Source organism: Macaca mulatta, chromosome 4 (assembly GCF_049350105.2).
Source record: "Macaca mulatta isolate MMU2019108-1 chromosome 4, T2T-MMU8v2.0, whole genome shotgun sequence".
NCBI classification, from domain to species: Eukaryota; Metazoa; Chordata; class Mammalia; order Primates; family Cercopithecidae; genus Macaca; species Macaca mulatta.
In genome coordinates, this window is record NC_133409.1 from 71,151,658 (window position 1) to 71,179,566 (window position 27,909).

The 27,909-nt window shown below is 35.9% G+C and overlaps 1 protein-coding gene across 13 annotated transcripts in view; it reads right to left on the reverse strand.

Moving 5' to 3' along the window:
• Positions 1-27,909, reverse strand: part of SYNE1 (spectrin repeat containing nuclear envelope protein 1) — a 529,762-nt gene that overhangs the window by 308,095 nt on the left and 193,758 nt on the right. For 12 of the 13 annotated variants that reach the window (XM_077999556.1, XM_077999555.1, XM_028847257.2 and 9 more), the window contains exon 1: positions 592-867. In XM_077999556.1, the coding sequence (XP_077855682.1) occupies positions 592-851 (260 nt within the window). In that variant the 5' untranslated portion in view covers positions 852-867. Of the gene's footprint in view, positions 1-591; positions 868-2,909; positions 3,034-3,422; positions 3,611-5,332; positions 5,432-5,827; positions 6,056-9,158; positions 9,310-11,323; positions 11,485-16,556; positions 16,698-17,502; positions 17,674-19,560; positions 19,729-22,655; positions 22,821-24,711; positions 24,821-25,799; positions 26,009-26,221; positions 26,381-27,909 lie in introns of those variants that run through there. The other variant, XM_028847246.2, reaches the window with a different exon arrangement.

The following is a 27,909-nucleotide window of genomic DNA, read 5'->3' on the forward strand; positions in this document are numbered from 1 at the left end:
TGAATGAATGAATTTTTTAAAAGGGTGGAAAGGTTAAATGCCTAAGATCACACAGGTGATCAACATCAACTTAAAGAGAAAATTTGTTTTCTAGTATATTGGAAAGGGATAGATGCCAGTTGTTAATCACCTAGTTAATTAAGATTTAATCCAGTTTTTTCTTCCATTTATCAATAATTTCCCTTGCTGTCTCCAAAATATCTATACTAAAATGAAATGGACTAGCATATGTGTATAAAATGCCTCTGGTTGAGAAATGTCATGTGAGATAAAATTTTAGGTACCATTTTTTTTCCTATACAAAACAGCTTAAGCAATAAATAATACAGCATTAGCAATCCTACTCTCTTTAATCTATTTCAAATGATTTAATCACTTGTCCTTATTTTAGACTAAATTGTGAGTTGGGATTCATCAGAAATGCTCAGTTTTGTGGATCTTGATTTTCAAAATAAAAGTTTTCTTCCCTTCTGTAGTTATCAGGTGAGTAGCCAAGTTAAATAAAAGTAAACAAAACTATGCTTTCTTAATTTACATGCTCATCATTTAAAAAAATTAACAATATTAGAAGATTTATCTTTTAGAACCAACCTTTTGTCAATTATCTGTGGTAAATCTCTCCATCTCTCATCCAACTGCTCCAAATGTAGTTTCACCATTTTCACATCATCTTTGGAGGCTATTGAGAACAATGATTCCTTTAATTGCAAAAGTTTGCTATAGAATGAGGCCTGGGATACAACTTCATTTTGCAGTGCCTGAAAAATACAAGACATTACAGATCTCATCCCAACAGGACTGAAAAGTAAGGACCATGTGACACAGGGGGCTGTTGTCCAAAGGATTTGCATTCTTGCGAAATGTAAGTCATCGGGGCCAGGCTGAAGAGAGTTTTTATTACTTGATTTAGAAATGGATCCACTTAACCTTTAATGGAATTTGGTTCATCCACTTAACCTTTAATGGAATTTGGTTCCATTCCATTAAAGGTGAAGTGGATCCATTTCTAAATCAAGTAATACAATGCGACTAGAACCTGAATAAGTTTTCTGGAGTCTGAGTTATAAGTTAGGCAAATCTAGAAGCTGTAGAATTTCTTTCACGACTAAGAGACTGAGTAGGCAAAGAGAATCAAAGAAAAATTATTGCTGGAGAGACTCAGTGCACGGCTAACAATAAGAGAGATGCAATTCTAGCCTGGGACATGTTCTCCCTTTCTATTTAGAGACCAAATTAGGCCAAACTGGAGAACTTAGGGGCTCTTCATTTTGCTTTTAAGCAACAGAACTCCTTCATTTTAAAACATAATCAGGTAATGAATCTCTTAGGTGCTGTGAGGTGCATAAAAGTTGTGGCTCCTACCTAACAAGAGATAAAATATAAACACTCCAATAGATAGGTAATAATAATAAAAAAAGATGTTAAGCGAAATGATAGGTATGGCACAGCAGATAGTAAGTAGATGCTTGTCAAAATGCTCTCCTTCCCTTCCTAGTGAGGCCACATATGTGATACAAGCAAGATTGCTAAAGGGATTAGAGGAAGGAGTGCACAGCCTGTGGATGACAGATAAGATCATAAAGCAGAACTGCAACTTACGCTGGGTACAAAGCAAAGAAACAGTGCAGGATGCAGAGCCAGGAGGTGGGAATGCACAAGTCAGGTCCAGCCCACGAGGTGAGGCCACCTTACTTGATGCAATGTCAGGATGCAGGAGTAACAGAGTCTGTAGTCCTCTCAGTCATATGGCACTCAGTTTCCACGTGGAGATGTGCAACAACAGTTTGACATGCCCACTTAGATTTATGTCAATTTCCTCATTTATAAGGAAAAGACCTGTGATGTCCCTTCTGGGAACACCCCGTGTGTATTTGAAAGAAGACAGGAACCAGATTGCAGATCAGGATTGCCCTTTATGCTCAGGGCAAGAAACAGTCATTACAGGTTTCTGAGAAGGGACTTTGTGGAAGATGAGTGCAGAAATCAGTGTTTAATAAACCAGAAAGGCAGAAGAACCAGAAGAATGGAGTACCCCCCAAGTCAAGGAAGGAGAACATTTAAAGGTGGGGCAACAGATTCCGATGCTACAGACACTGGTGACAGAGTTTTCAGAGACGCAATTACAAAAGGCAAAAGAATGTAGCTTCCTCCTAAACGTCTTATAATAGTTGATGGGAGGAATTTGGAGTATAAATCTGTAATAAAATAAATCTCTTTTGAGACGCAATTTTGACTGTTGAATTTTCCAGCATAGATAGCATCATTTGAGGCAAGTTATTAATCTCTAGAAATCAGTAACATTGCCTTTAGCTTCAATTATACTCAAAGATTTTCTTACTTTGAGTTTAAATAATTGACTTCCTCAAGTATGAAATAAACTTTGTCATTGTACTTATTACCTACATTTGTGCTCATTCATTTTTTTGTCTTCCATGAGAATAATCATTACCACAACTTCTTTCTACATTCTATTACTTATTTCTTTAAAAGAACACCATTTATTGCCCAAAATTCATATAATTACAAGAGTAAAGAGATTATATCTATTTCCAGCCTCAGAAATTATGAACTGATAGCCAACCTCTTTCATCTATATTCCCACCCAACCTTTCCTCAACTCCTTTGCCAAAGCATGTTATTCAGATGCCAGACATTACATTACAGGATTTTCTAACACATCACGGAAATTGATCATCACAAAGTTCTCATTGTCAGTTTCTCTCCCTTTCAGGTCATGGTTGCTTTCTTCTTTTTGGAACACCCTAATGTCAAATGATGCTTCGGGAATCACAAAACGAAAGCAAGAAGGGAGATACACGTTTATTTATTTCATTATTTTATTTTTTTAAATAATGTAACTGTAACAAAAAGCATTTTATTTTTCCTTCCTCACACTTCCTTGAACTTGCCTGTATTAACTGAAGTTCACCTTCCACTTTGACTCTGTCTGCAGAAATGTCCATTTCTGGGGAACTGGCTATAGCTTCACCCCGCTCTAACCAGGTCAAAAAGGATGATAGTTCTTTCTCTAGCCTAAAGGAAGTAGAGAACAGAAACAAATTCATTGAAAATTGTCATACTAGGAGATTAAACCTTTCTGAAGTTGGAGGGTCCAACACAAACCATAGCAAATACAGTCTCAGTTATCTCAGTCTTAGATGTGTCAGCACAAAAATCACTCCGTTCGTTTTCATGTGCGTCCCTGCATTCACGTTTATATTGGATAATATGTAAAGATCCATATACATCCTCTCCACTCTCAGGAATCTTTGCCTTATAACAAAGATCAAGAGTTTCCTACAGTAGACCCACAAGTTCATGTGTTTTGCATGTAGGATAATTATTCCCCATCACATATAGAACTGCTAATCTAGAATTTCCTATTTAATAGTGGCAGCAACTCAAGGAAAAATGCTGCTCACCTCTGCCAGTGGGCCAGCAGATTCTCCAGTGCAGTCTGTCTCTCCTTCGCCCTCCGTAGGGTGTCCTCATATTGGTGCTGTAGAGCCGCAGCCTCCTGAACACAGGAGTCTCTGTTCACAACCTTCCTGGCACTGGCTGAGAAGGTGGTGATCAGGCTGCTCAGTGACTCCAGGGCCTGGCAGAGATCCTAAGAAGAGTGTGAGAAGAATACAATGAAAGCAAAAGAGCCAATGAAGCCTGCATCTTTCTTTGACACCCATCATTGCAAAATGTTTTCTCTCAGTCATAATAGACAAGAATGGTACTAAGAATGGGTACAAATATACAGTTGATAGAAGAAATAAGACTTAGTGTTCAATACATTAGCAGGGGACTATAGCTAGAAAATAGTCTGAATGTTTCTTGCATAAATAAAACACAAATATTTTAGGTGATGAAGGTCCCAATTCCACTGATTTTACTTTTACAAATTATATGAATGTATTAAATTATCACATGTGCACCCCCCAAAACACATAAAAGTTAAATATATTTTTAAAAGGTCTGTGCCCATGATTTGCAGCAAGACAGAGTGAAAATGAGAAGAAAGTGACTTCATAAATACAGAAATAAAAAATGAAAATGGAGACACTTCTCCAAACAAGAATGCGCTGCTATTTATCTGAAAACTTTCAACTTTCCCTTAACAATTTAGGTAACTTGTGAAGATTATTAGTGACTTTATGCTAAATATGTATTTAAACAATTTAGATAACTTGTAAAGATTATTAGTGACTTTATGCTAGATATGTATTTAAAAACTATTCTTAACTCATGAAACCCACATGTAACATGCTATAAACACTACAAAAAATACATATAAAAAGAATTATGGCTGAAGAAGCTGCTATCTCAATAGTAATAATAATAATAATAGCTACACAGTGCCTCAGAATGTGGCAGGCCCTGCATTACCTGCTTCCCATGCATTGACTCATTCCATCTTCCTGAGAACCCTAAGAGGTATGTTTTTTCATTACCTTCATTTTACAGATTAGAAAATCAAGACACAGAAAAACAACTTGCTTTAGGAAATCTAAATATTGGAAAAATAGAATATTAGTCTCTTTGGTCCTCCATTATTAACTTAGTTGTCTATAAAAATAATTTCATCACACTGAATTCTCCTACTTTTCCTCATTTTTTGCATAAAGAAATTACAAATAAGTAACACAGATGTGTATTCTCATTATAAATATTTAAACAATAGAAATCTCACTCCCCCTTCCAGAAGTGCCTTTGTCAATGGTTTGTTTTCTATTACGTACACCTTTACAAATGTTTGCACACATGAACGTGCAATAGGAATCATATTCGTATTTTTGTTTATTAATTAACATATGGTAGTATTTCTTTGTGCATAATTCTCCCCTTTTGTTCCTCCCCCTAAATTCTGCCAGAGCCATCTGTTTGTTGCCTTGCAGAAGATTCACAATGATGACAAAAGCCATTTGTTGGAAACTGGTCAGTGAGGATATATTCCTTAAACATCTGAGTACAGTGGGTTAAAATCTGAAGACAGCTATACATACATATTTTTTCCTTGCACACATACATTTTTATAATGCTGGCAATAGGTAACAGGGTTTATTAAAGCTAAGCTCTAAAAATGTTACTCATTCTAATTAAAAGAGAGAAATACATTTGAAATGAATACTCCTTTAATATGCATCTTTAATGAAAATTTATTCACATCCTTACCTGTCTTGTATTATATAAGGTGAATACATTAAATCTATATACTTACTCCACTCATATAAACATTTTTCCAATTTCAATTCTCTTAAAAAGTTTACTGTATTTTCTTTTCAAGTGGGAATTGTCAAAATTTAAGTTGGTAAATAGTAGAAATGTTGAAGCATACTCTTACCATATGTTCTTGAAGAACTTTGTATGTTTCTGTAGCTGAAGAACATATTTTAATTGGAACAGCAAGTTTATCTTCAAATTCAGACACAGATTGCTGGATCTAAAACATGGGTGCAATATAAAAATAACAGTGGGAAAAACACATAGCCAGGCAAAAAAATGTTACTGAGAAAATGGCGTATCTACCTTTTATGGATAACTTTTAATGTAATTATAAAATGCATGCATTCTTTAAACATCTAAAATCAATGTGTCTCATTATTTGAAAGGAAAATAACTGTCTTAATGACTAACTGAACACAATGTGTAACATTCTCACATGCCACTAAAAAAGGTGCCATATAAATAATTATAAATTTACTCATCATTGACACCTTGTTAGATGATTGACAAAGTATGTCTTTTTCTTATTCCACTATTTGTAAAGTATTTATTGCATTTACCACAAATACAATGTGAAATATGTAAACTTAAGTATAGGTGAACCAATTCTTACCTTTCTAAGGTTCTCTTCAAACTTTTGCTGCTGAGATAAATGTCCCAAGATTGTTCCTTCCAGACACTGTGCATGCTCTCGAAGCTCTTCCCAGTATCTTCTTATTTGTGTCAACTTGGCTTTAATTCGAGCAGATTCTCCAGTGGTAACAAATTGAGCAAAAGACTGCGCTTCTTCTTCTAATCCTACAATGCTGCTAAGCTTACTTTCTATTTCCTGAATTGTGACCTAATAGTTAAAACAAGAAAAATGACAATGTAGGCTGAGCAAGCTTGCCTTCCTGAAATGATACAATTATCTGCAAAGAGGGAATATTTCCTTAACTGATATTTGAAGACTTGGATGGTTAGAGCGCAGCTATGAGTAAACACCATGTGCTTGGGGAGATGAGACATGCCGAAAATGTCTGCAAAATACAGTAATGGGGGTTGGGGGTGTGCTTGCTGGATAGAGAATAAGGAGAAATAGCTACTCTTGCTTGCAGTGAAGTAAGCAAGGAGATGTCTCTGGGACACTTACAGTATCTCTGAAGGTACAGAGAATTATCTGTTTATGTTATAAATTAGGCGTTTTAATTAACTGAGCTGGGAAAGCACTGTGTTTCAGTAACCCATTAGAATGCTAAATATTGACATTCATTTATTTTTCTAAAATGTAGTTGAGTATTTTATATGTTACTAAAAGGTTTAATAACTGCACACCTACCTAAAAGCAATTTTCCTTTTTCAAACTTGTCATCTATTCTTGATGCCAGTGGTTTCCAAAGCTAGAATGCATTAGGACCATCTGGTCCCTATTCTCCAGGATTCAGACTTACTAAGTCTAAGGTGGGGCTCAAGAATTTTCATTTCTAACAAATCCCCATGTGATGCTGAGGCTGCTGATTGAGGGACTTCATTGCTATGTACTTGACAGGGAAAAGCCCACATACTGTCATTTCAATTTATTTCAACTGGGGGAAGAAAGGACATTTTACATCTTAGCCAACACCTGAAAAATACTGATAACTATTAAGGAAATGTGTGCATGTGCACATGTGTTTTATGTGTGTCTGTGGAGTGTCTCTCACAAACATAGAAGCTTGTTTGTATATAAGAAGATGAAAATTATTTCTCTGAGAAAAAGTGCCAAATTATTCAATCAAAATACATAAAAAATTCAGCCAAGTCTCAGTTTCAGATAATTTAAATAGAAAATACTATTATCCTAGAGAAAAATAAAGTTTTGACTTCTGTCTAGATGAGACACCATAGTCGGAAATAATTTCTCTCTGGCTGAGACAATCAGAAATAATTTACATACGATTAAATGTTGGATACGCATCACGTATTTTTATTTTTCATATGAATGAATGAAGTGGTGTATCTCATCAATATTTGTTATTTGAGCATTAATACAGGCTTTCTTTGTTTTGCTGTTTTTTAAGATTATATTTTTTAGAAAAATTAATCATAAATTTAAAAAATATAGGTTGTCTATAAAGCACTAATAATTGTTCTAGTTGCTTATAACACATCGGTGAAACAAACTTAGTTAAGAACAGAGCTCTTAGTTATTAGAGTAATACTTGCCATCAACAAATTCATATATACAAATCACTCAATCATATTGTTGGATTGTGGTAAAAATAAATCCATTCAAGAGAAGAAGATGGAAGATGAACCCAGCATATGTTCTTATCATTTATCAATTATAAGTTAGGAATAAGACATCAGTCATTTGAAATGGCATGTAATAATGAACAAAAATGGGCTTAGTGTATTTGTCTTCCAACAAGGCAAATGCTTCATTACTTTTAATCCTAAAATCGTTTTAAAGGGAAAACACTATCACAAGTGTTACTATATTTTAAACATTTCCTGTAACGTAGTCTTCTGTTTGGAAATAAAACATGAACCTAATAGATCAATTTCCACAGGACAGTGTATTCCACTGTAACTTTGCTTATTTCTAGCAAATATCTTTTCCCTGGTGTTCATATTCACTTATATATTTTAGATAGTTTAAAAAGTGCCTTATTGGATGCATTGAAATGTATTTCTAGTCTGATAAAATAAAAATAGACGAGTGAATACATATTTTAAGAAAATATGTAATCTTTTTTTCTGGAGAACAACAAAGACATGACATTAGATAGTTGGTACATTCCAGAAGTTCTGGAACAATGGTGGAAATAATAATAAATGAGTTATAGAAAGAGTAAATATGTTGAAAAATGTGTGTTAATTTTCAAAAGGGGACATTTTTGAGACAAAACTATTTAAATGTGTTATTTTTTCTTAGAATTTAGTGAAAATGATTAAATAACAACTTTTAAAAACGATTTGAACAATTAAAAATATTTAATGAATATTTTTCCATGGCCTCACATCTATTTTTCCTGGTATACCAAAGAAGACATAGCAGACTGTGTATATGACACTCCACGTATGCTTGATTGCTAAAGATGTGTGAGAAGCAAGGATGATCTGCACAGTGGGTAATCTTATCTGAGCAACATTGCACCCTCCCACCCTCCACATGGTAATGACTTGTTCTGAGTCACAGTGTGAAATGTTCCCTCACCTTGGTATTTATTTCACTATATTTAATTGAATGAAATAGCAGAGGGTTTTCCCATTCCAAAAAAAAAAAAAAGCTGAGGTAGAAAAAGTGGCTGAATTTTGAAAATGTGTGTATAAAATTGTACCAAAGAAAGAGAAATAAACCCTCCAAGCTCATTTCTTTAAGCCCGTTTTTCTTCTTGAATTGTCTGAATGAAGTGGTCAATGATAATCTATCCATCTGGTCATTTTAGAGCTGGGAGAGCTAAGGAATCAGAGGACCTCTGTCCATGCCCCAAGGTCATACATGAAAACACAACCATGGAGTAGAATTGCTTCACTTAAGAAAGATGCTTTTCAAACTCCTCCTTGTGATTGGTGCGGGTAAGTACCACTAATACCTGAGCTAGACATTGGAAATGGGATTTTAGAGTTGTACAGGATGAATACATTTCATGTTGTATAACGAATCGGCAGAGCATTCTATTGAGCTTAATTCAAAATCAAGGAAAAGAATTAATGTAACCATAAAAATATTTTAATGATATTTCACACAATATTAACTTTGAATGCACAAGTCAGACAATGTTAATACATAATTCCAACTATAAAGTGTTGCCCAGTATCAATTCAGACCTCTTAGTTTGGTAATCTGTGTGAATTGAATTTTGATAGTTCACATTGCAATGAAAGTCTTTTCCTGGGACCGAACAGCATTTGATGAAATGTAAGAAAGTAGTTCTTAAAAGCTAGACATGGATTATAAATATAACGTGTGAGCAGGTCACCTTAATTTGGCTGATTTGCATGTCCATGGCAGATGACGAAGTTTCCAAGGCATTGAGCTCTTTTTCTTTCTCAGTTATCCAGACGGACAGAGTCTCAAAATTACTGCCAAAATGATCCCACTTGGTTTTCACCATTTCCATGGTTTTAATACTAAAATTAACCAAATTAAGTAAATAAAACTCAGTATTTTAATAGAGAAAAACAACACATTTTCCTTGAAATCACTAGGTGAAAAGATAATGAAGACATTTGTGACCATTTCAAAGTTGAAACTATTCGAGCTAAAAAAAATTTGCACATTTGTTCTGAGTAGTTGATCAGGTTTTCCTATCTTCTCTGAGAATGAACATTTAATGAGGCAGTATCTATACTCTGAGTGAAACTGCACTTTGAACAAAATATTGCTGGGTTCAAAGGGGTTTGAATCCAGGTATAATCTAATTAAACTCTGCATGTGACCAGTAGTTGCCAGGACTTATTTTTATAAACTACACCAGAGGAGATTTCAGTGTACACAGCTTTTCAATAGTCCTATTTCCAAAGACATGTTCTTCTTACACTTAAAGGAGAGACACTACAGTGATGTTTTCTATGGAAAGACCTTTATAAACAGCATCTTATCAACTGAGACAGAGTTCGTGATCTCAATCCCATGCTGCTGGGCAAGAACTGTTTCTATTATCAGAGCTAATCCTGGGATGTATAATCTTTGTGATGTCAGCCATTTTCATAAATGTCTTATGGTCTTGATTCCAAAAGACGTTTATAAATTCTTGTATATGAGCACCCTAACTAATTTTACACAACTTAGGTTTTATTTGTATCAAATCTAGTGAACAAAATTTCAACTATAGATTTCTAATTTGTATTAGCTATGCATGTATAACTAGGTGACTGGCTTTCAGTTTAGAAAAAGACTAAGAAACTAACAGTATATAATTGAACTGGTAAGTCCTTGGGTTAAAAACAAAAAGTGAAAGAATATCCCTGTTTACCAAAAGGCACTTGAAGACATCAAGAAAAATACAATGGCATTACTGATTGTCAAGTTAAATAATATTGCAGTCTCAAATTTATACCCTGGATGTGCCTAATGCTGTCAGCAGTACAGGTAATGCAAGCTGTGCTATATTGCAACTTTTTAAATTAAATAAAGGTTAAAATGGCTATTCTTAATAGAAGTAGCTTCCCTTCAAATCAACTCTAAGTTTTACTATTTCCATAACCTGACAGAGAATATTTAATGTAATATAAAGTCCTCAAAATATCAAGTCATAATTTGTTTTAAATAAAATATGTATCAAATTTTAAAGTTTAGGCAAATGTAAAATGTTAATTTTAAGCTGTTAATAGTATTAAAAACACATTTTACTTTTTAAAATCCACCTTAGAAATGATGGCCTGTCTCTTAATAATAATATGCTATTGTGTATCATTGATTTGCCACAAATGTAATTTAAAATGTATTTAAATTACATTTAAAATAGAAATGTTTAGCCATATTGTTTTGAATGATACTGGCTGTATCCTCATATATTTTTCCCCTCCAAACTTTTTTGTATATATTGTGTATATAACAGGATATCAATAGGCCAAGCAGTTATTTCTTTTCAGATAAACAAACAGTAAAAGTTTAAAAATAAAATTGATTTTTAAAGTTAATTTCTGGGAAGATCATGTAAGTCAGGATAACTTGAATACCGAGGCACTGTAAACAAGCTCCAGGAGCTTCTTCAGGTTGGAGACATATGGTCTATGTGATGCGTATTTAGACCTGGAATCTACACTAACAAAATATCTCCTTTTCACTCTAACTGGTGACAGCAGAATAATATAGTAAAAAAATTATTTTAAATATTAGTTCTTTTTCAAGATTCCCTCTACAATGTACAAAGGCCACAGAATAGAATAGATATGGCTTTCTCAAGAACATGATCAGTTTAAGATGCAAAACCCACATCCTTTATGTTTTTGGGGCTCTGTTAGAGATACTGGTTTCTGCATTAGTGATACTTTCTTTTGAACTGTGAGTTGTTTCCTCAAAACATGCTGAAATACACAGACACTTTGAGATTTGAAAAGAATGTTTTGAATACAAGGTACAGGAAAGATTGTATGAAACTTTATCTCAGAGAAGAAAGTTTAGGACTTGTCAATCACATACTCTTCTTCAAGCGTGTCTTCTAATTTTTTGACTTGTTCTTTGATTGACTGGGCCTGCTGTTGAAGCAGCTGCTTATTTTGGGGCCCAAGTGGTATCTCTGAAGCTTCCTTTACAAGGTTCTCAGCCTGGACTGCAATATTTTCTGTCCGTTTAGAGAACTCCTAGAAAAGATATTATGATCATTAGGTAAGCACTTTATATTATTTATCTCTGCCCTCAAATAAAGTGCACATGTTGTATACAGAACAGATGGGTGGATGAAGAGATAGATTCATACATGTATGGATCTTTTATTGTTCTCAACAATACAGCTGACTTATTTCCATATGGCAAAAAGACACTTTGCTAACACTTTTTTATTTTATTTTATTTCATTTTTTTGAAATAGAGTCTTGCTCTTTTGCCCACGCTGGAATGCAGTGGTGCAATCATGGCTCACTGCAGCTTTCAATTCCTGGGCTCATATGATTTTCCTACCTCAGCCTCCCGAGTAGCTGGGACCACAGGCAGGCACTACTGTACCTGACTAATTTTCTGATTTTTGTAGAGATGAAGTCTCACTATGTTGCCCAGGCTGATCTTGAACTCCTGGGCTCAAGTGATCCTCCAGTCTTGACCTCCCAAAATGCTGGGATCACAGGTGGGCGCCACCATGCCTGGCTAACTTTTTAATTTTATATACACAACCAGCTGTTTACCTTCATAGTTATCCAATAATACTCACAAAAATTGTTTCTCCTTTGTTTTCTGGTTTTGTCTCATTGTTTAGAATTCTTAGATCCATTATAATAATTAATTTATTCACAAATATGTTTACTTATTACAGGCCGGTTCACAAAATCAATAGTGATTGATCATAGAGATAACAGATTTCTAGGCGAATGAACAGAAATATTTATTTATTAAATATAATATCTTAGTCAAAACAGACTATCAATGGTCTTTGGCCAGGCATGATGGCTCACGCCTTTAACTCCAGTATTTTGGGAGGCTGAGGCAGGAGGATCACTTGAGGCCACGAGTTTGAGACTAGCCTTGGCAAAATGGCAAGACCTCCATCTCTAGGGGGAAAAAAAAAAGTGACCAGACATGATGGTGCACGCCTGTAGTCCTGGCTACTCATGAGGATGAGGTGAGAGGAGATAGAGGCTGCAGTGAGCAGGCACAATGGCACCACTACATTCCAGCCCAAGCAACAGAGCAAGACTTTGTCTCAAAAAAAAAAAAAAAAAAAAAAAAAAAAAAAAGAGAGAGAGGCAGAGAGAAAGAGAGAGAGAAAGTAGCCAAGCCATTTTGTTAACTAGTTCTCTGAAAAGAGCTATAATCTAATCTTAGTGCTGTTAAATCTTATTACATACATGTGTATCACATGATGGAAAGAAAATTTAAGTTTTGAATCAGTCAAGCCTGGGCTAGAATCCAGGATCACTAGTTGTTTGACTTTGGTGAATTATTTTCAGGCTCTTTCATGTAAAATGCAGATGATAATGCTTTTCTTAGAAGGTTACTATTAGCATTCTACTTGCAATCTCACTTTTAAAGTGCCTAGCACTCTGGGAGATACTGATCATTGGTTTTGGCAGATACTGATTATTGTTTTTTATGTCTCTCATACAAACTTAAGGACAAAATGATTTATTAAGCCCATATACTTATTTTCAATAATACTGAACTATTTTAATTGGAAAGTTGATTTAGTATGTATGTGGCCGGTAAATATTAGATGTTACTTGAATTTTGTCAAGTAAATATATTGAATACTGAATTAGAAAAGGTAAACACAGTAATAACCTAAGTGAAGAAAATGTACTTGGTATCTCACTTCTTCTCATGTAAGAGAATCTCACAGGAGGTTTCAATTTTGATCAACTCCCTTCTCCTAAATATAATGTAGAAATATAAGTATTTTTCCGAAGTCAGCTTTTCAGTAAGAGTATCTCCTAGAATTATTACATAATACCATATAATATAGAGTTACTAAATAATACTATTATATCTTCATGTTTAAAAGACAATGTTCTCATAGAAATATCATGAGCTCAGCCAACAAACATCAGTGTTGGCCGAGATTGTGCCACTGCACTCCAGCCTAGGTGAAAGAGTGAGACTCTGTCTCAAAAAAGAAAAAGAAAAAATCAATGTTACTTCACAGAACTACGTTGCAATTTAAAAGCATAAAAATGAATGAGTACAGCTTCCTTATGGCAAAGAGATTTATAGTACAATAAAATATGGTAGTTGCTAATGTCACAACATTGAATTCTTTGGTTAAAAGCATTCACTGTTACTATACGTGACAGTCATTGTAGATTCAATTGTGAAGATTACAAATCATCACATGATCTCTTAGAATCCCATGAATATAATCAGAAGTGAAAAATAAAGTGTTTTTTTTTTTTCTGCTAGTGTTTCTCAGAACCCAGGAAAAACATGGAAAAAGTAATGTTTGAAAATGCTTATATACATTCAATTTTAGAGCTTTTTGTGTGAGCTATGTATGGAAAAAGCATAATGCAGAGAAATCAAAAGAGCAGAATGATGTTGACAAAAAAGAAAATTAAACAAAACCAGAATAACATTGTAAGGCCTTATCTCTAACTTCTTAGAAAACATATGAGTGGCAGCAGGGTGCATCAGGTACAAATTGATTCACATTAGATTGATCTGGGATGAAACTTAGGCTCTGACCTTCACTAGCTGAGTGACCTTTGGCCACATCTCTCTGAATTTTCCTTTCTTCATCAGTAAAGCCATACCTTATTTTCAAGATTAAACATGATATTGCTATGAGCCCTCTATCATACACACCAGCACACAGAGGACACTCAAGTCCCTTAGCATAACCATTCCTTAGCACAACTACTCAAGGGCTATCAACTTGAATAAAGGCTCGCAATAACAAAGCAAAGTGAGCAAAGAACTAGAGGAGAACAATGATTCTAGATTGGCAGTGAGCATAGGCAATTAGTAAAATGGCTCTGTTTTTTGAATGAAAAAATAACGTAGTAACTAAAGGTGTGGGCTCTGGATGAAGACCTTTTGGATTGAAATCCCAACCTCACACCATTTAGTGATCCACAGATCTTGAGTGAGTTCATCACCAACTGCATGCCTTATGTATCCTTCTTCATATAACATGATTGATAATGATACCTATTTCTTAGGATTGTTTTGAGGATTAAAGGCGATGATAAACATCAAATGATTAAATTGGCATATTGTATGTGTTTGATAAATGTTACCTTATATTATTACATCAATCCCAAAGTATGGAAGGTCATGGACAAAGGAGAATTTGAATAACAAGACTCAAAAGATGACATTTGTTTCAATCTACAGGTACTTGAACTGATCCAAAGTGATTAGTGCAAATGGAATCATAGGGGGTCAGAAACTCTGTATGGAACGTGGGCAGAAACATTTAGGAAATTAACCCAATAAATATATTTGTATTTATAAAAGGCACCTGATATGTTTTCAATATATGAAATAATTTATTTATTTCAAAAATAGAGATGGGGTATTGCTGTATTGACCAGGCTGGTCTCAACTCCCGGCCTCAAGCAATCCTCCCATCTCAGCCTCCCAAAGTGCCAGGATTACAGATATCGTACCCGGCCAAACAATTTAAATTAAAAATTAAAATAATGTTCTACTTAAATGGCTGATGAATATTGTATAGACTTGAAAGAGTCTGTGGTCTTAGAAAACTTCAAACTCCTCAGTAAGTTTTTAGGAGAAACAAAAAATTAGCAGTATGGGAGACAGTGAAGCCTTTTGCAGGTAAGAAAACAGAAACACAAAGGTTTTCTTGCTATAAAGCCTAGGGATGGGTGAGCGCAAGGCTCTTCTTTCTAAGACACTGGTTAACTCATTTCTCTACTAATTCAGTCTTTCTATAAACCCCAGAGGCACCATAGCAACTTCAAGGGGCTGTGCCTGTACAACTCTAAATGCCTGGTACAAAGTGATTGGTCTGCTTAGAGCGTTCAAGGTGTTTGAGCTTGCCGGGCTGGGTTCACCAAGTACACCTACTAAATACTACTGTTTGATGCCCCATTGGAGTCTTAAAATCGCTATCTCCAAAATGAAGTTGGTCATCTTTTCCCATGAACAGCTGCTCCTTCACATTTCCCATCTCACTTCCATTATCTCCGTCAGACTCAAAACCTGAGGTATCAACATTTTCGTCACTCACTCTGTCTGGTTAGTCTCCTTATCTTCCTGTGAACTCCACATCTTTTGTATCTGTTTCTGTGTATCACCTGCCACCCCACCACCCTTATTTATGCCCATATTAACTCCCATATGCCTATATGCAAAAACTTTCTAAATGGATCCCATGACCCCAGTCTTTCACACTTTCAGTCACTTTTCTACACATGCCTAAAAATTTATCCAAAACCCAGCTCTGATCGTGTGGCTTTTTAAGCCTTCAACAAGTCTGGCTCCATGCTGCCTAGAGAGTAATGTTTTAGGTCTTCAAGACTCTGAAATATGGGCCAAATTTCCTTTACAAATTCATTTCCCATTGTTCTATTTTACAACACAGAATTCCTATTCACAACACTTATATGCCGTATGCCATTCCAACTTCCAAAGAATGTCTGTATTTTGCTCCAAATTCTACTAAGTTTTACCTGCTCTTTAAGGTTCAGTTAAAAAATATTGCCTCCAGATTTTTTTTTTTTTTTTTGAGATGGACTTTCACTCTGTTTCCAGGCTGGAGTGCAGTGGCACCATCTCGGCTCACTGCAACCTCCGCCTCCCGGGTTCAAGTGATTCTCCTGCTTCAGCCTCCCGAGTAGCTGGGACTACAGGTGTGTGTCACCATGCCTAGCTAATTTTTGTATTTTTAGTAGAGATGGGGTTTCACCACGTTGGCCAGGGTGGTCTCAATCTGTTGACCTCATGATCCGCCCTCCTCAGCCTCTCAAAGTGCTGGGATTACAGGAGAGAGCCACCACGCCTGGCCTGCCTCCAGATTTTAAAAACTCTATACACATCTATTAGGGAACTAACCATTTTCCAATTTGATAAAATGTTTTTCTTCTTGATGTTTAATCCTACTTATGTTTTCATTCTCCAATATGTTGAAAGAATGGGTCATCAATAAATAGTAAGTATTGATTAAATTAACAGCAACGATTATAGTAATAACGGAGGAGAAATAATTTTGTTTTGTGTTGCTTTGTTTTTTCTGAATATTGAGTACCAAGGAGCCATAATATACCTTTGTTTGTTCCAATTCTGAAGATAAACTTTCCAAACTGCTAAAACTTAAGAAGCGTTCATGACTGGAACCTGTTTGAAAAAGGTATCTTACTACTGTTTCTTTGTTTGTTTCAAATCGCTCCCATTTTCTTAATGTGACCTAAATTTGAAAAAATAAACAACAATAGGGTTACAAATGTCACGAAATACTATCACATGTTCATTCGTTTGCAAAACTGTCAACTTTCAGTGAATTCTCATTTCAATTTTCACACAGTCACAATGAATAGAGATGATTCTAGCATCTTCTGTAAGAATTTCTTTTCTCTCTGTCAATGTTTTCATCTACAAAAAGAGAAGACACATGGACTCAGATGATTTCTGAGTTTTTTATAATTTGTAAAGTCTTAGAAATGTAAAGATATTACTTAAAATGTAGATAAGTAACCACAAAAAAAAAAAAGGCCTCTCAATCTGTCTCAAACAAGAAAGGAAGCACAGGAGAAGGTAGGGAGAGGGACGAGGAAATGAAGAGGGAGAATTGAGCACTTGGCAAAAACTCAAAAACATTTTTAAAGGTAATGTGTCAGCATCCCAATAAAGCATAAAGGTGGCATAAACGTGTGGCTGCATGGCTTCCTGGAAAAGTGAAATAGTATGATCAAATTTCTGGATTCAGACAAGTGTGGATGAAATCCTAGCTTTATTATTGATCAGTGCTGTGTGATACAGCAGCAAGTCCTCAAACTCTTTCTTCTTAAGCATCCACACTTGCAAAATGTGCTAATTCCAATATCCATCTCTAAGGCTGATGTGATGATTAAAAGATGATTCATGTACAGAATTTAACACAGGGCTGAAACATCAGAGGCAGTAACAAAGGTTCGCCTCGCTGTTATGAGGCACAACAGGAAGTGAACACTGCCCAGTCTCTGTTTAAATGGCCCCTGACTTCCGGGTCCTACCTGGATGCGGCGCTCCTGCCTCTCCCGGCTTCGCTCCAGGCCGTCCAGGGTGCTCTCCAGCTTCCGCAGCTCCTCGCGGCCTCGGTCAGGCAACCCTCCTTCTTCCTGCTGCGCCTGCGCGATCTGCTGCTGCACATCTCTCTTCTTTGCTGAGATCCGCTTTGTCTTTTGCTAGAAGCATTTATTCAACAGATGGATATAAATTGTGCTCTCTAAACAGCTAAGTAGGGACATCAACACCCACGCTTAACAGAAGTACAGAAAAGTGGGCCCGAAATTTATTTTACAGCTAAGATTAACAGTTGAAATGGTAGTCGGATGCTATATTAGTCAAAGATGAATATTGTTTATAAATATTGTATGTTTTTAATGGTAAACAGCATAAATAATTTGGCTTTAGTGTTTTGTGTGCAGATTTGGAGAACATTTAGCATTTTGTGCAATACTGCAGGAAGAGTCTGGCAAAACAATTCATTTGACATGATTCTTCTTAAATAATTATTTTCTGCTTAAAAACATGAAGTCCCAACTCCAATTTAAAAAAAAAAATTATTTTATTAAAAAGCAAATATTAAGAGATTTATGGCCAGGGGCAGTGTAGTGGCTCACATCTGTAATCCTAGCACTTTGGGAGGTCAAAGCTGGAGGATTGTTTGGGGCCAAAAGGTTGGAACAGTCTGGGCAACATAGCGAGACCCTGTTTCTACAAAAAAATTAAAACATTAGCCAAGTGTGGTGGTGCATGCCTGTGATACCAGTAACTTGGGAGGCTCAGGTGGGAGTGTCACTTGAACCCAGGAGTTCAAGGCTGCAGTGAACTATGATTGTGCCACAACACTCCAGTCTGTGTGGCAGAGTGAGATGCTGTCTCCAAAAATAAATGAATAAATATGTATTTCCTCAGTATATTCGGAAGGGTTAATTTGCTGAGATTTTGTGGGGGGGGAAATTGTCTTAAAGTAAACTTTTTATTGAAGTATAATCTTCAAATAGCATAGTACACAAATCTCAGATATGCAGCTTATAAATTTTCACAAAGTAAATGCACCCATATGAAAAGTACCTGGCCCAAGAAATATGAGAAGAGTTTTAAAATATTAACATAAATATCTATAATCTTAAATTTATTGAACCTAAAGTAAATGGAAACCTTAAAAACCATTTCACAATGATTGAGAACAATGTAACACCAAATATTAACTTTTTATACCTAGCCTTTTTATAATTATTAAGTAAATCTAGAAATCCTGAAGGCTGGGATTTTACACATACTTTTAATGCAACTTCCATTTTTATATATTACAGAATACATGCGTATATAATAATACACACAAACATATTATATAATTAGCTACCATTTTGCTACTGTGTATCAGGTTAGCTAGAATTTTTTCATTAAAATATTTTATTTGAATCAAATTTCCATTTATATTGCATTTAACAAGGTATATATTCCTTTTATGCAAACATTTTTTGATGTACACTACCAGACTATCAGAAATTAAGTTGATCAAAATAATTTCTTATTAATATATGTACCAGAATTTCTTTATTTCTAGCTCTAATCCTTTATAAGGGTGTACACTCCAGGAAGGTCTAGTACTTCAAGTAAGTCATCATTTCTCAAACTAAAGTATGTTCAACGTTGTAAGTTGAAGAGAAAGATTTTAACATAATGGCAAAAGAACAGTGATCTCAAATATGAAGCAACTGGTCCATCTATGCCTTTCCTCTCTGTTTTGAAAAGGAGAGTCTAGTAAGTTTTGTCTAGTTTTTCCTAGCTAAATCAATTTTCTCTCCACAGTATTCCTTGAACTTTTTGATGTCATCAAGTCACTCAGTCTGGAAAATTTATGTTGCAGAATATCCTGAAATGTTTAATATTTAACAGAGAAGAAAAACCTAGAAGTGCCAAATTCTTTTAACCATTCAACTGGTTCCATCCCATGCCCTCCTTACCCACTCCCTCAAGCCAGTGGTTATATTCTTTATCTCTCTGGTTCTTTCAGTAGCAAATCAACTTTACATAATCTCGTTGGAAGAAAGAGGCATTTTTACCTGGTGATGAAGAAGTAACTGCTGTGCTTCAAACAGATTTTCAGTATCCAAGATCTTCTCAGCTTGTTCCTGGACTTCTTTAGAGCCAGAAATTAATTCTTCAAGAGAATTTTTGACTATTTCTTTGTACTGTACACAGTCCCCAAAATTGCTTACCATCTTTTCAACCTGCATTTTCGTGAAAAAAAAAAAAAAACACATAAATCATATGCTACTTGTTGAAGTTTGTATAATTTTTTTGGTAAGGTATGATTGACAAATAAACATTGTATATGTTAAAGGTATACTACATGACTGAAATGATTCTCCAAATCAGGCTAATTAGCCTATCATCTCACATATTTCTCTCTCTCTCTTTTTTTTTTTGTGAGAACACTTAAGGTCCACTCTCTTAGCAAGTTTCAAGTATACAATAGGTAATATTAACTACAGCCACCATCAGTATATTAGACCCCAGAAATTTTTCATCTTAGAACTTGATGTTTGTACCCTTTGATCAAAACCCCCCTGTTGAAGATCATGTAATCTTACATATTTTAGGAGTGTGCATAAAGTCTACCTCAATGACTTGAAATATAAACACAGATCTTTAATTTTTATTCTTTCTCATATTACTTAGGTTTATTCCATTATTATTAAATTTCATAATCATTTATGGGGATTGCAGGCTTTATTTGATATGGTGCTCTGTGGCGTATTAAAAACGCATTCAACCTGGTAATCAAGGAAGGATAACAAAACAGCATATATTATATATATATTGACTTCTAGGTCTGTTTAATTATAATTGCATGACTAAAACCTAATTATAAAAGTGCCTTACAAGAAAGTGAGTCCATATTATTTAAAGCAAATAGGAAAAGATTTGTAGAGTTGAAAAAGAGAATAAAAGAGTATTTGTTATAAATGTACTTTCAATATTCCTACATAAAATAAATATAATTTACAATTTTGTAGTCATCTAATGGATTGTCTTCCTTATCATTTTCCTAAATTTTGAACTTTCTTTTCTGTCTAATTTCTGCTTCCTCTATTTCCGTTTTACCAACATCCTTTGTTTTCGAAGCCTATCCTTTATCTTCACTAAGATCATCATTTTTACGTGTTATCACTTATTTACCACAGAAACCTTCCAGGTTCTTCTTTTCTTATCCTATCTTTTTTCTTTGACTCTCTTCTGATCTAAGTTTTTCCAAGGAGAGCAATCTGTTTTCCAAACAAGCAGCAATAAGAACGTATGAAAACCACAAACTCCCAATTTCAGTATAAATCGAGCAAATCTGTTGAAATAATGACTCTTCACTGTATCTTGTGCATCCACCCACAGTCTTTTTTTTTTCTTACACTGGACAGTTGCAAACACATTGTGTTCAACATTAATTTAAATACTAAATGAATTCTTATCAAAGAAAGGGGCTGAATGTGCCAAATCCATCTCTTCATACAAATCCATTTGTAAACAAAATGTGTTTTTCTCCATTCTTCTCTTTCTGCTTTCACTAAGTAAGTGACCAAGTAGCGGAAAGGGGTATTAATATAAATTATAAAGAAGTTTAAGGTAGATGAGTGTGTAAAAAATTAATGTCTGTGTGAACATTCATTAGAGATAGATTCTTGCTACAAGTCCTGGGGCAAAATCATGAGAGTACTTGGAAGATAAAGCAAATGGCCTTGGTAAATGTTAGGGAAACTACTAACTTCTAACTTTAAAGGCAGCCAACTTTTATTTTTTTTTTTTTGGTGGGACAAAATATACTACAAGCTTGTCTGTGAATAACTAAAACTATTTCTTTGATCTTGGCTCAAAGATCACCCTTATATACACTAACTTTTTAGAATGTTGTTTTTACTTTTCCTGTCACCAAAGGAGGGAAGGAAAGAGCAAAAGAGGCAACTGCCAAATTTTCACTAAAGTTATGGTTGTGGCAACTGACTAAATTTGACCGTTGCTTTGAAAGAAGGATAATCAAAGGATTGAAATAGATTATGTTCCAAAATTTGATTACTCAGAACTATTTTCAATTTGTCAAAAACTCACGGGGAAACTCTAATTTATATATAAAAATTCTCACATAAAACTAAACTCATAAGCAGTTCAGAGTATTTTTGCCTTATGTAAATTCAGCACTAGAGTCTCAAGCATATTGAAATGGATTAAAAACATGAAGGTTAACGGATGAACTGTTAGATGAGAAATCTCCATGGAGAATTTCAGATTTTCAGAAACAGACCTTTATGGTCATTTTGTTGTCATCCATTAGGCCATTTTTCCATGCAAGTTTATACTTAAATGATTTCAAGAAATACTGGTAAATATCTATTCTACTTTACATTCTTATATTATCTTCCAAAGCACAAACTTAGATTTATACAAAAATCTGGTCAGTAAAAATATTTTTGCTGATGGTGGAAGTGGCCCTACTGGAAATGAAGTAGATGGATTTGTATATTTTAATCTATAAAGGAATATAGAAAAACATTAAAATGCATATCAAAACACTAAAAAGAGAATTTTACTGACCTGTTGATTAAATGCTGAATATTTTATTATTACTAGGGACCAGTTATTGAGCATTTACTGTGTTTCAGGAACTACACTATGTGCTTTATATACATTACTGCATTAATTCATGACGCTGCTTTTTAGAGTGAGTATTTTTAACCCTGTTTTATAAATAAGGAAATCAAGACCTAGATGTTAAGTAAATTGAAGGTTACCTAGGAGGTAGGGTATCACATTTAAACTCTAACCCTGGATTTCTTTGAGCCTAAGCCTTATTCTTAGTCTCCATGGCATATCTTAAGCTGACCATAAAATAACAATGCTTTTCATAGGAGTAAAAAGTGTGGATTTGATAAGTTTTATATTTCAGATATAGGTCATGAAAGTGAACTAACATTTCCAATAATGGCACAGACCAGACATCAAACATCCTCTTCATCTTTCCCAACAAGCTTCATATAAAAAAGCGTAACAACTATTCTGTTTCAACTATGGTTTCTTTATAAAATTACTTGCTAAACTACCAGAAGAAAAGAACCTTCCAGATGCCTCACCCAGAACTGTCTGTTTAGAGTGTGAGTAAACGCTATACCTCTGACAGCAGCGTCACCAGAGCCTTGAAAGAGCTGGATAATTTTGCCAATTCATCTCCCTGCTTTTGGGCTTGGTTCTCAGAAGAAACTTCTGTCAAAACTTTCAGCCTGGATTTCAGCCAGCTGAGGGTCTCGCCCCTTTTGGTAACACCATTTCTGATCTCCTGAAATGAGAGAACACTTTTGATGAACACAGCGCAATTGTGAAATCATAACTTACCAGCAATAGAGGACTCAGCCTAAGAAGGTTTGTAGGTGGAGCAGAATAGAGTCAGACATCATTCAGCAATACAGTGCCTGCTTATTTTACTTTGTGTACATATTGTTAACAAATGTCCACAAGTGCTTGAAAGAATACTGTTGTCTATACAAAAAAATCAGCTTCATAATTAGATTGGTTAGACACTTATAGATATGTCCTTGATGATAAAAAAGATGATTCTAAAAATACTGTAGAAAAACATGAGATGCCACAATTGGCAACTATAACATACATACACTTTGTTATCTCACTTCCTGTGAGCTGGAAAGAAGATGGTATTTTGTGAAAAAATAATGAAAGTTCTTTTTTTCAATCAGCTGATTTCTTTTATTGCACACTCTACTTGTTGAATATTATTATGGATGCTCTAAAGATTTATTTTAACTTCATTAACTTATATTTTCTCCTTAATTTTTATTAGCTTTTAGAAGCCAATATCCCATATAGCAAGAAGTATAAATGGGAGCACAGTTCTAATTCAGGAAGGGAGGCTTTATTGACAAGAAAATGCTAGAAGGACTCCAGGGTTTCAGACCTCGCAGGGCTGCTGACTGAGGGAGAGGTGACTGGAGCAGTCTGTCCTCCCTACAGCAGCTCTGGGGTGGCTTGGGAGCAGGGGTCTCCAACCAGGACCACTCCAGGGCTTTGCCAGGGCAAATGCACACTGGACAGGAAACTGCTGGTTCCAGACCCCAGTGATGTCTTCACTCTAGGATGTGATTTTTTTGTGTGTACCATGAAAGTAACCAGTAGCAAATGTCGATATCCTTCCACATGCATACCATGACATTGAGCACCACTAGCATTGTATAATTTAATTGAAAAAGAAATGGGCTAGGGGCAATGGCTCACACCTGTAATCCCAGCACTTTGGGAGGCCTAGTGGGGCCGATCGCTTGAGCCCAGGAGTTTGAGACTAGCCTGAGCAACATGGCAAAACCTTACCTCTACAAAAACTACAAACATTAGTCAGGCATGGTGGCATGTGACTATAGTCCCAGCTACTCAAGAGGCTGAGGTGGGAGGATTGCTTAAGCTCAGGAGGTTGAGGCTGAAGTGAGCTATGAAGGTGCCACTGCACTCCAAACCTGGGTGACAGAGACTCTGTCTCAAAAAAAAAAAAAAAAACTCAAAGGACAGGAACAGAAAGGAAATGTATTGTCCTCAACAGCAACTATGTGGCAACTATGTGACTTGCAAGCATTAAAAATGTTGAAAGATGAAGACTTTTCACAATATTATGTGTCTAAGAGTGAGAGAGTGCCATTTACAGAATGCAAACTGTGTTTGAACCTGGGTCTTTGTGGCCCTGGTGGGGTTCCTCAGGCTGCACCCACACTCATAGAGGCTGAAATGAACCAATCCAGCTTAATGTCACATAGAAAGGATGCCCAGAGACCTTGCCCAGTTCCCTGATTTTTCTGTGACCTGCCTTTTGCATGGCTGAAAATGTATTGTATAAAAGCATACAGTGTTCTTGTTTTCCATGATGATTCTTAAATCTCCACTGGGTTATACGCCCATGCATGCAATTTTCCACTCAGGACTCCCCATTAGCTGAAGATGCATTTGTGGCACCACAGAGCATGACTAACTCTCAAAGCTGCCAAAGATTCAATAGGAAAAAACTCTACAATGCTCCACAGTAATATGAGGAGATTTATTTTAAAGACAATTTTTAAGAATTTTTTTTTTTTCCCCAGAAAGAACAAAGGAGACAACCATTAAATTCTCGAACATTATTTTTCCACTATGGGAAATTTTCCTCTAGCAAATAATGACCTTGAACTTACTTCAACGGCACGTTTAACCTCTCTGTGGTTGGCAGTATCGATGGCCTCACCCTTGATCCCCTTTAATTGTGTCTCATTTGTAGATATCCAAGATGAGAACTCAGAGAATCTGAAATAACATTAGTACTTTCTTATTAAAGGGAGAACATACCAGAATGATTAGAATATGTTTTCTATTTTGAATTTATTCATGGAAATTTAACAATTAAGTGATTACCAAATTGATTAACACCTTTTCTGGAAACTGTTCTTTTAACATGAAGCTCATGTTGAAGGGCAGGGGTGACCACCTCTGTGCTCAGTTACTAGGGGCGGGGTAGTGGGGGAGTTCAGCTGAGGAAAAAGATGTGTTCTAGGGAATGAGTTCCTGGAAAGAAGGAAGGGACCACTTGAGGTCTGGCCTCGTGTGTCCCCACCAGGGTGAGACACAAACCTATAGAGTAAGAAGCCACCCTTTAGGGATATGAGGTTATATGGTTTGGCTGTGTTGCCACCCAAATCTCACCTTGAACTGTAGTTCCCATAATCCCCACATGTCATGAGAGGGACCTGGGGGGAGGTAATTGAATCATGGGGACAGTTACCCCCCTGCTGCTGTTCTCGATAGTGAGTGAGTGCTCACAAGATCTGATGGTTTCACAGGGGGCTTTTCTCCCTTTTGCTCTGCACTTCCCCTTCCTGCCATCACGTGAATAAGGACATGTTTGCTTCCCCTTCTGGCATGATTGTAAGTTTCATGAGACCTCCCCAGCCATGCTGATCTGTGAGTCAATTAAACCTCTTTTCTTTATAAATTACCCAGTCTCAGGCATGTCTTCATTAGTAGTGTGAGAAAGGACTAATACATAAGGATATTGGGGAGAAAAGGATTGACCAACTTTGCCTCAAAGAGATAACATCTGGGTCACTTGGAAGCAAAGTGCCTCACCCTGATTCTGACTAAAATCCATTCTTTATTAAATGAAGGATTTTTGTACAAGAATATGAGCAATAAATATGAAATATGTTATTTCTTGTTTTATCATGATCTCTGAACTAACAGAATGAAGTTTGACTACACCGCTCTCTGGAGACCATTCCGAGGCTACCTGTTAGTGTAGTCCTTCCACTTGTCTGGGTCTTCCATGAGCTTCCTGTAGGTGCTGTCAATGGCAGCTCGGAGCTCTTTGAGAGTCGCGTGACAGGTTCCAGGTGTGTCCCTTACTGGATCCCGGACTGGGAGTTTCACACAGAGTTCCTCGATGAGCTGTAACCTTTTCTCACAGAGATGATGAGGACCTTTGTCACTGAAGAAAACCTAATGTGTAATAAATGTTTTTATAATTCCTGTGAGAAGCCACACAGTACTTTTATTTTTTTCACAGAAAAACCAAAGGAAGATTCCCACGCAGACTACCAAGGTAGGGTAATTAAGCTATTTTTTTCAGATCCAAATCAAAATATTAGTAACATCCTTTATGGAACAATGTGACTTGACATTGCTATCCACATTGTGGTGTGGGAGACGTACCCTGTGCTCTTTAATTATCTTTTCACTGCCTTCCTGGGGCATCAGCTTGGTCTCTCGATCCAGCTCAGTTCTGCATTCTTCTACAGAGGCTAAGAACCTATTCTTCTCCACGTCAATCTTCAGATGAAGCAAATGATAAGGGGCTTCTCCTTGAAGATCCTACATTCCATAGGAAGATTCAGAAAATTAGGATGATGTTCCTGATTATGTATATTCCCAATTGAAGTGGCAAAAAAAAAAAAAAAAAAAATCCGTAACATATTCCTTTTAGGGCCAGTGTGAATGAGTCACTACTTTCCACACCTGGTCTCTCTACTTTGTATTTTTCCAAGTACCAGGACCACAGCAAATCCTTTCAGCCTGCTGGGGGTTAGGTGTTTTCTTGGTGATTACTTGATTTAATTCGCACAGTAGCTCTGCAAGGTACCTTTTTTTTGGGGGGGGGCGGGGTGGTGAGATGGAGTCTCGCTCTGTCGACCAGGCTGGAGTACAGTGGTGAGATCTTGGCTCACTGCAACCTCTGCATCCTGGGTTCAAGCAATTCTCCTGTCTCAGCCTCCTGAGTAGCTGGGACTACAGACAGCACCACCACGCCCAGCCACTTTTTGTATATTTAGTTGAGACGGGGTTTCACCATTTTGGTCAGGCTGGTCTTGAACTCCTGACCGAGGTGATCCACCCACCTCAGCCTCCCAAAGTGCTGGGATTACAGGCATGAGCCACCAAGTCTGGCCAGTCCTGCAGAGTATTAATGTTCTTATTTTACAGATTACATCATTAAGTCTCAGGGGTAAGTACAAAAGCTAGGATTTTACCATAGATTTAAATCATACCCTCTCCCCTGTATGTGTCCCTTTTGATTTTGTCAATGACCTTGTGAGGTAGGAGGGGCAGATATTATACCTACTTCCAAAAGGAAAAACATGAGGAAAGCTTATTAGTGAAAAAAAGTTTTAAAAAGAAAAGAAAAAAAGAAAACTATAGCTCAGGCTGCTGACCACCTGGCATATCCTCTTTTCCTTAGATCATACCCTGAGAAACAAGCAAGCAAGCAAGCAAGCACTCAAACAATCCATAACATTTCATGTTATTTTTAATTATAAACATAAGCTTCATCATTAACTTTAGTCCCATCATTAATTTTAACTAACTTCTATCCTATGGCATTTTAAAGGATTACCTTTGAAAGAGAATACTAAGATGACTGATGAGAAAAATGAGGTAGGCCTATGGAAAGTCCCACCTAGATTAAATCCTAGAGGGGTGTGTGTGTGTTTGTGTGTGTGTGTGTGTGTGTGTGCGCGTAATAAAATGCAATCTTCAGTTATAGTCTTTATTCTGTAACACATTTACAATATGATATGCTTCAAATATACCTAACAAAGTTTGGATTTCTTTAATAATCCTTTTTTTTTTAATGAAAAACTTGAATTTTCAAATTTAGCAATTTAGCAAGTAAAAAGGATATTTTTTGTTTTTCTTGTGCACAGGGATAATTATTTAGCTTATACTACTGAGATTTTTAAAATACACAAAGTGAGGCAACCTGATGCAGAGAGTTTCAGCTGCCTATCTTCTGAACTCCAAAACTCCTCCATATAACGCATGTGAAATATCACCTCAAGGTAGAACACACTCACCTACAGCTAGAGCTGTCTTCCTGTCTACCTCAAGGCAGACAGCCTTGC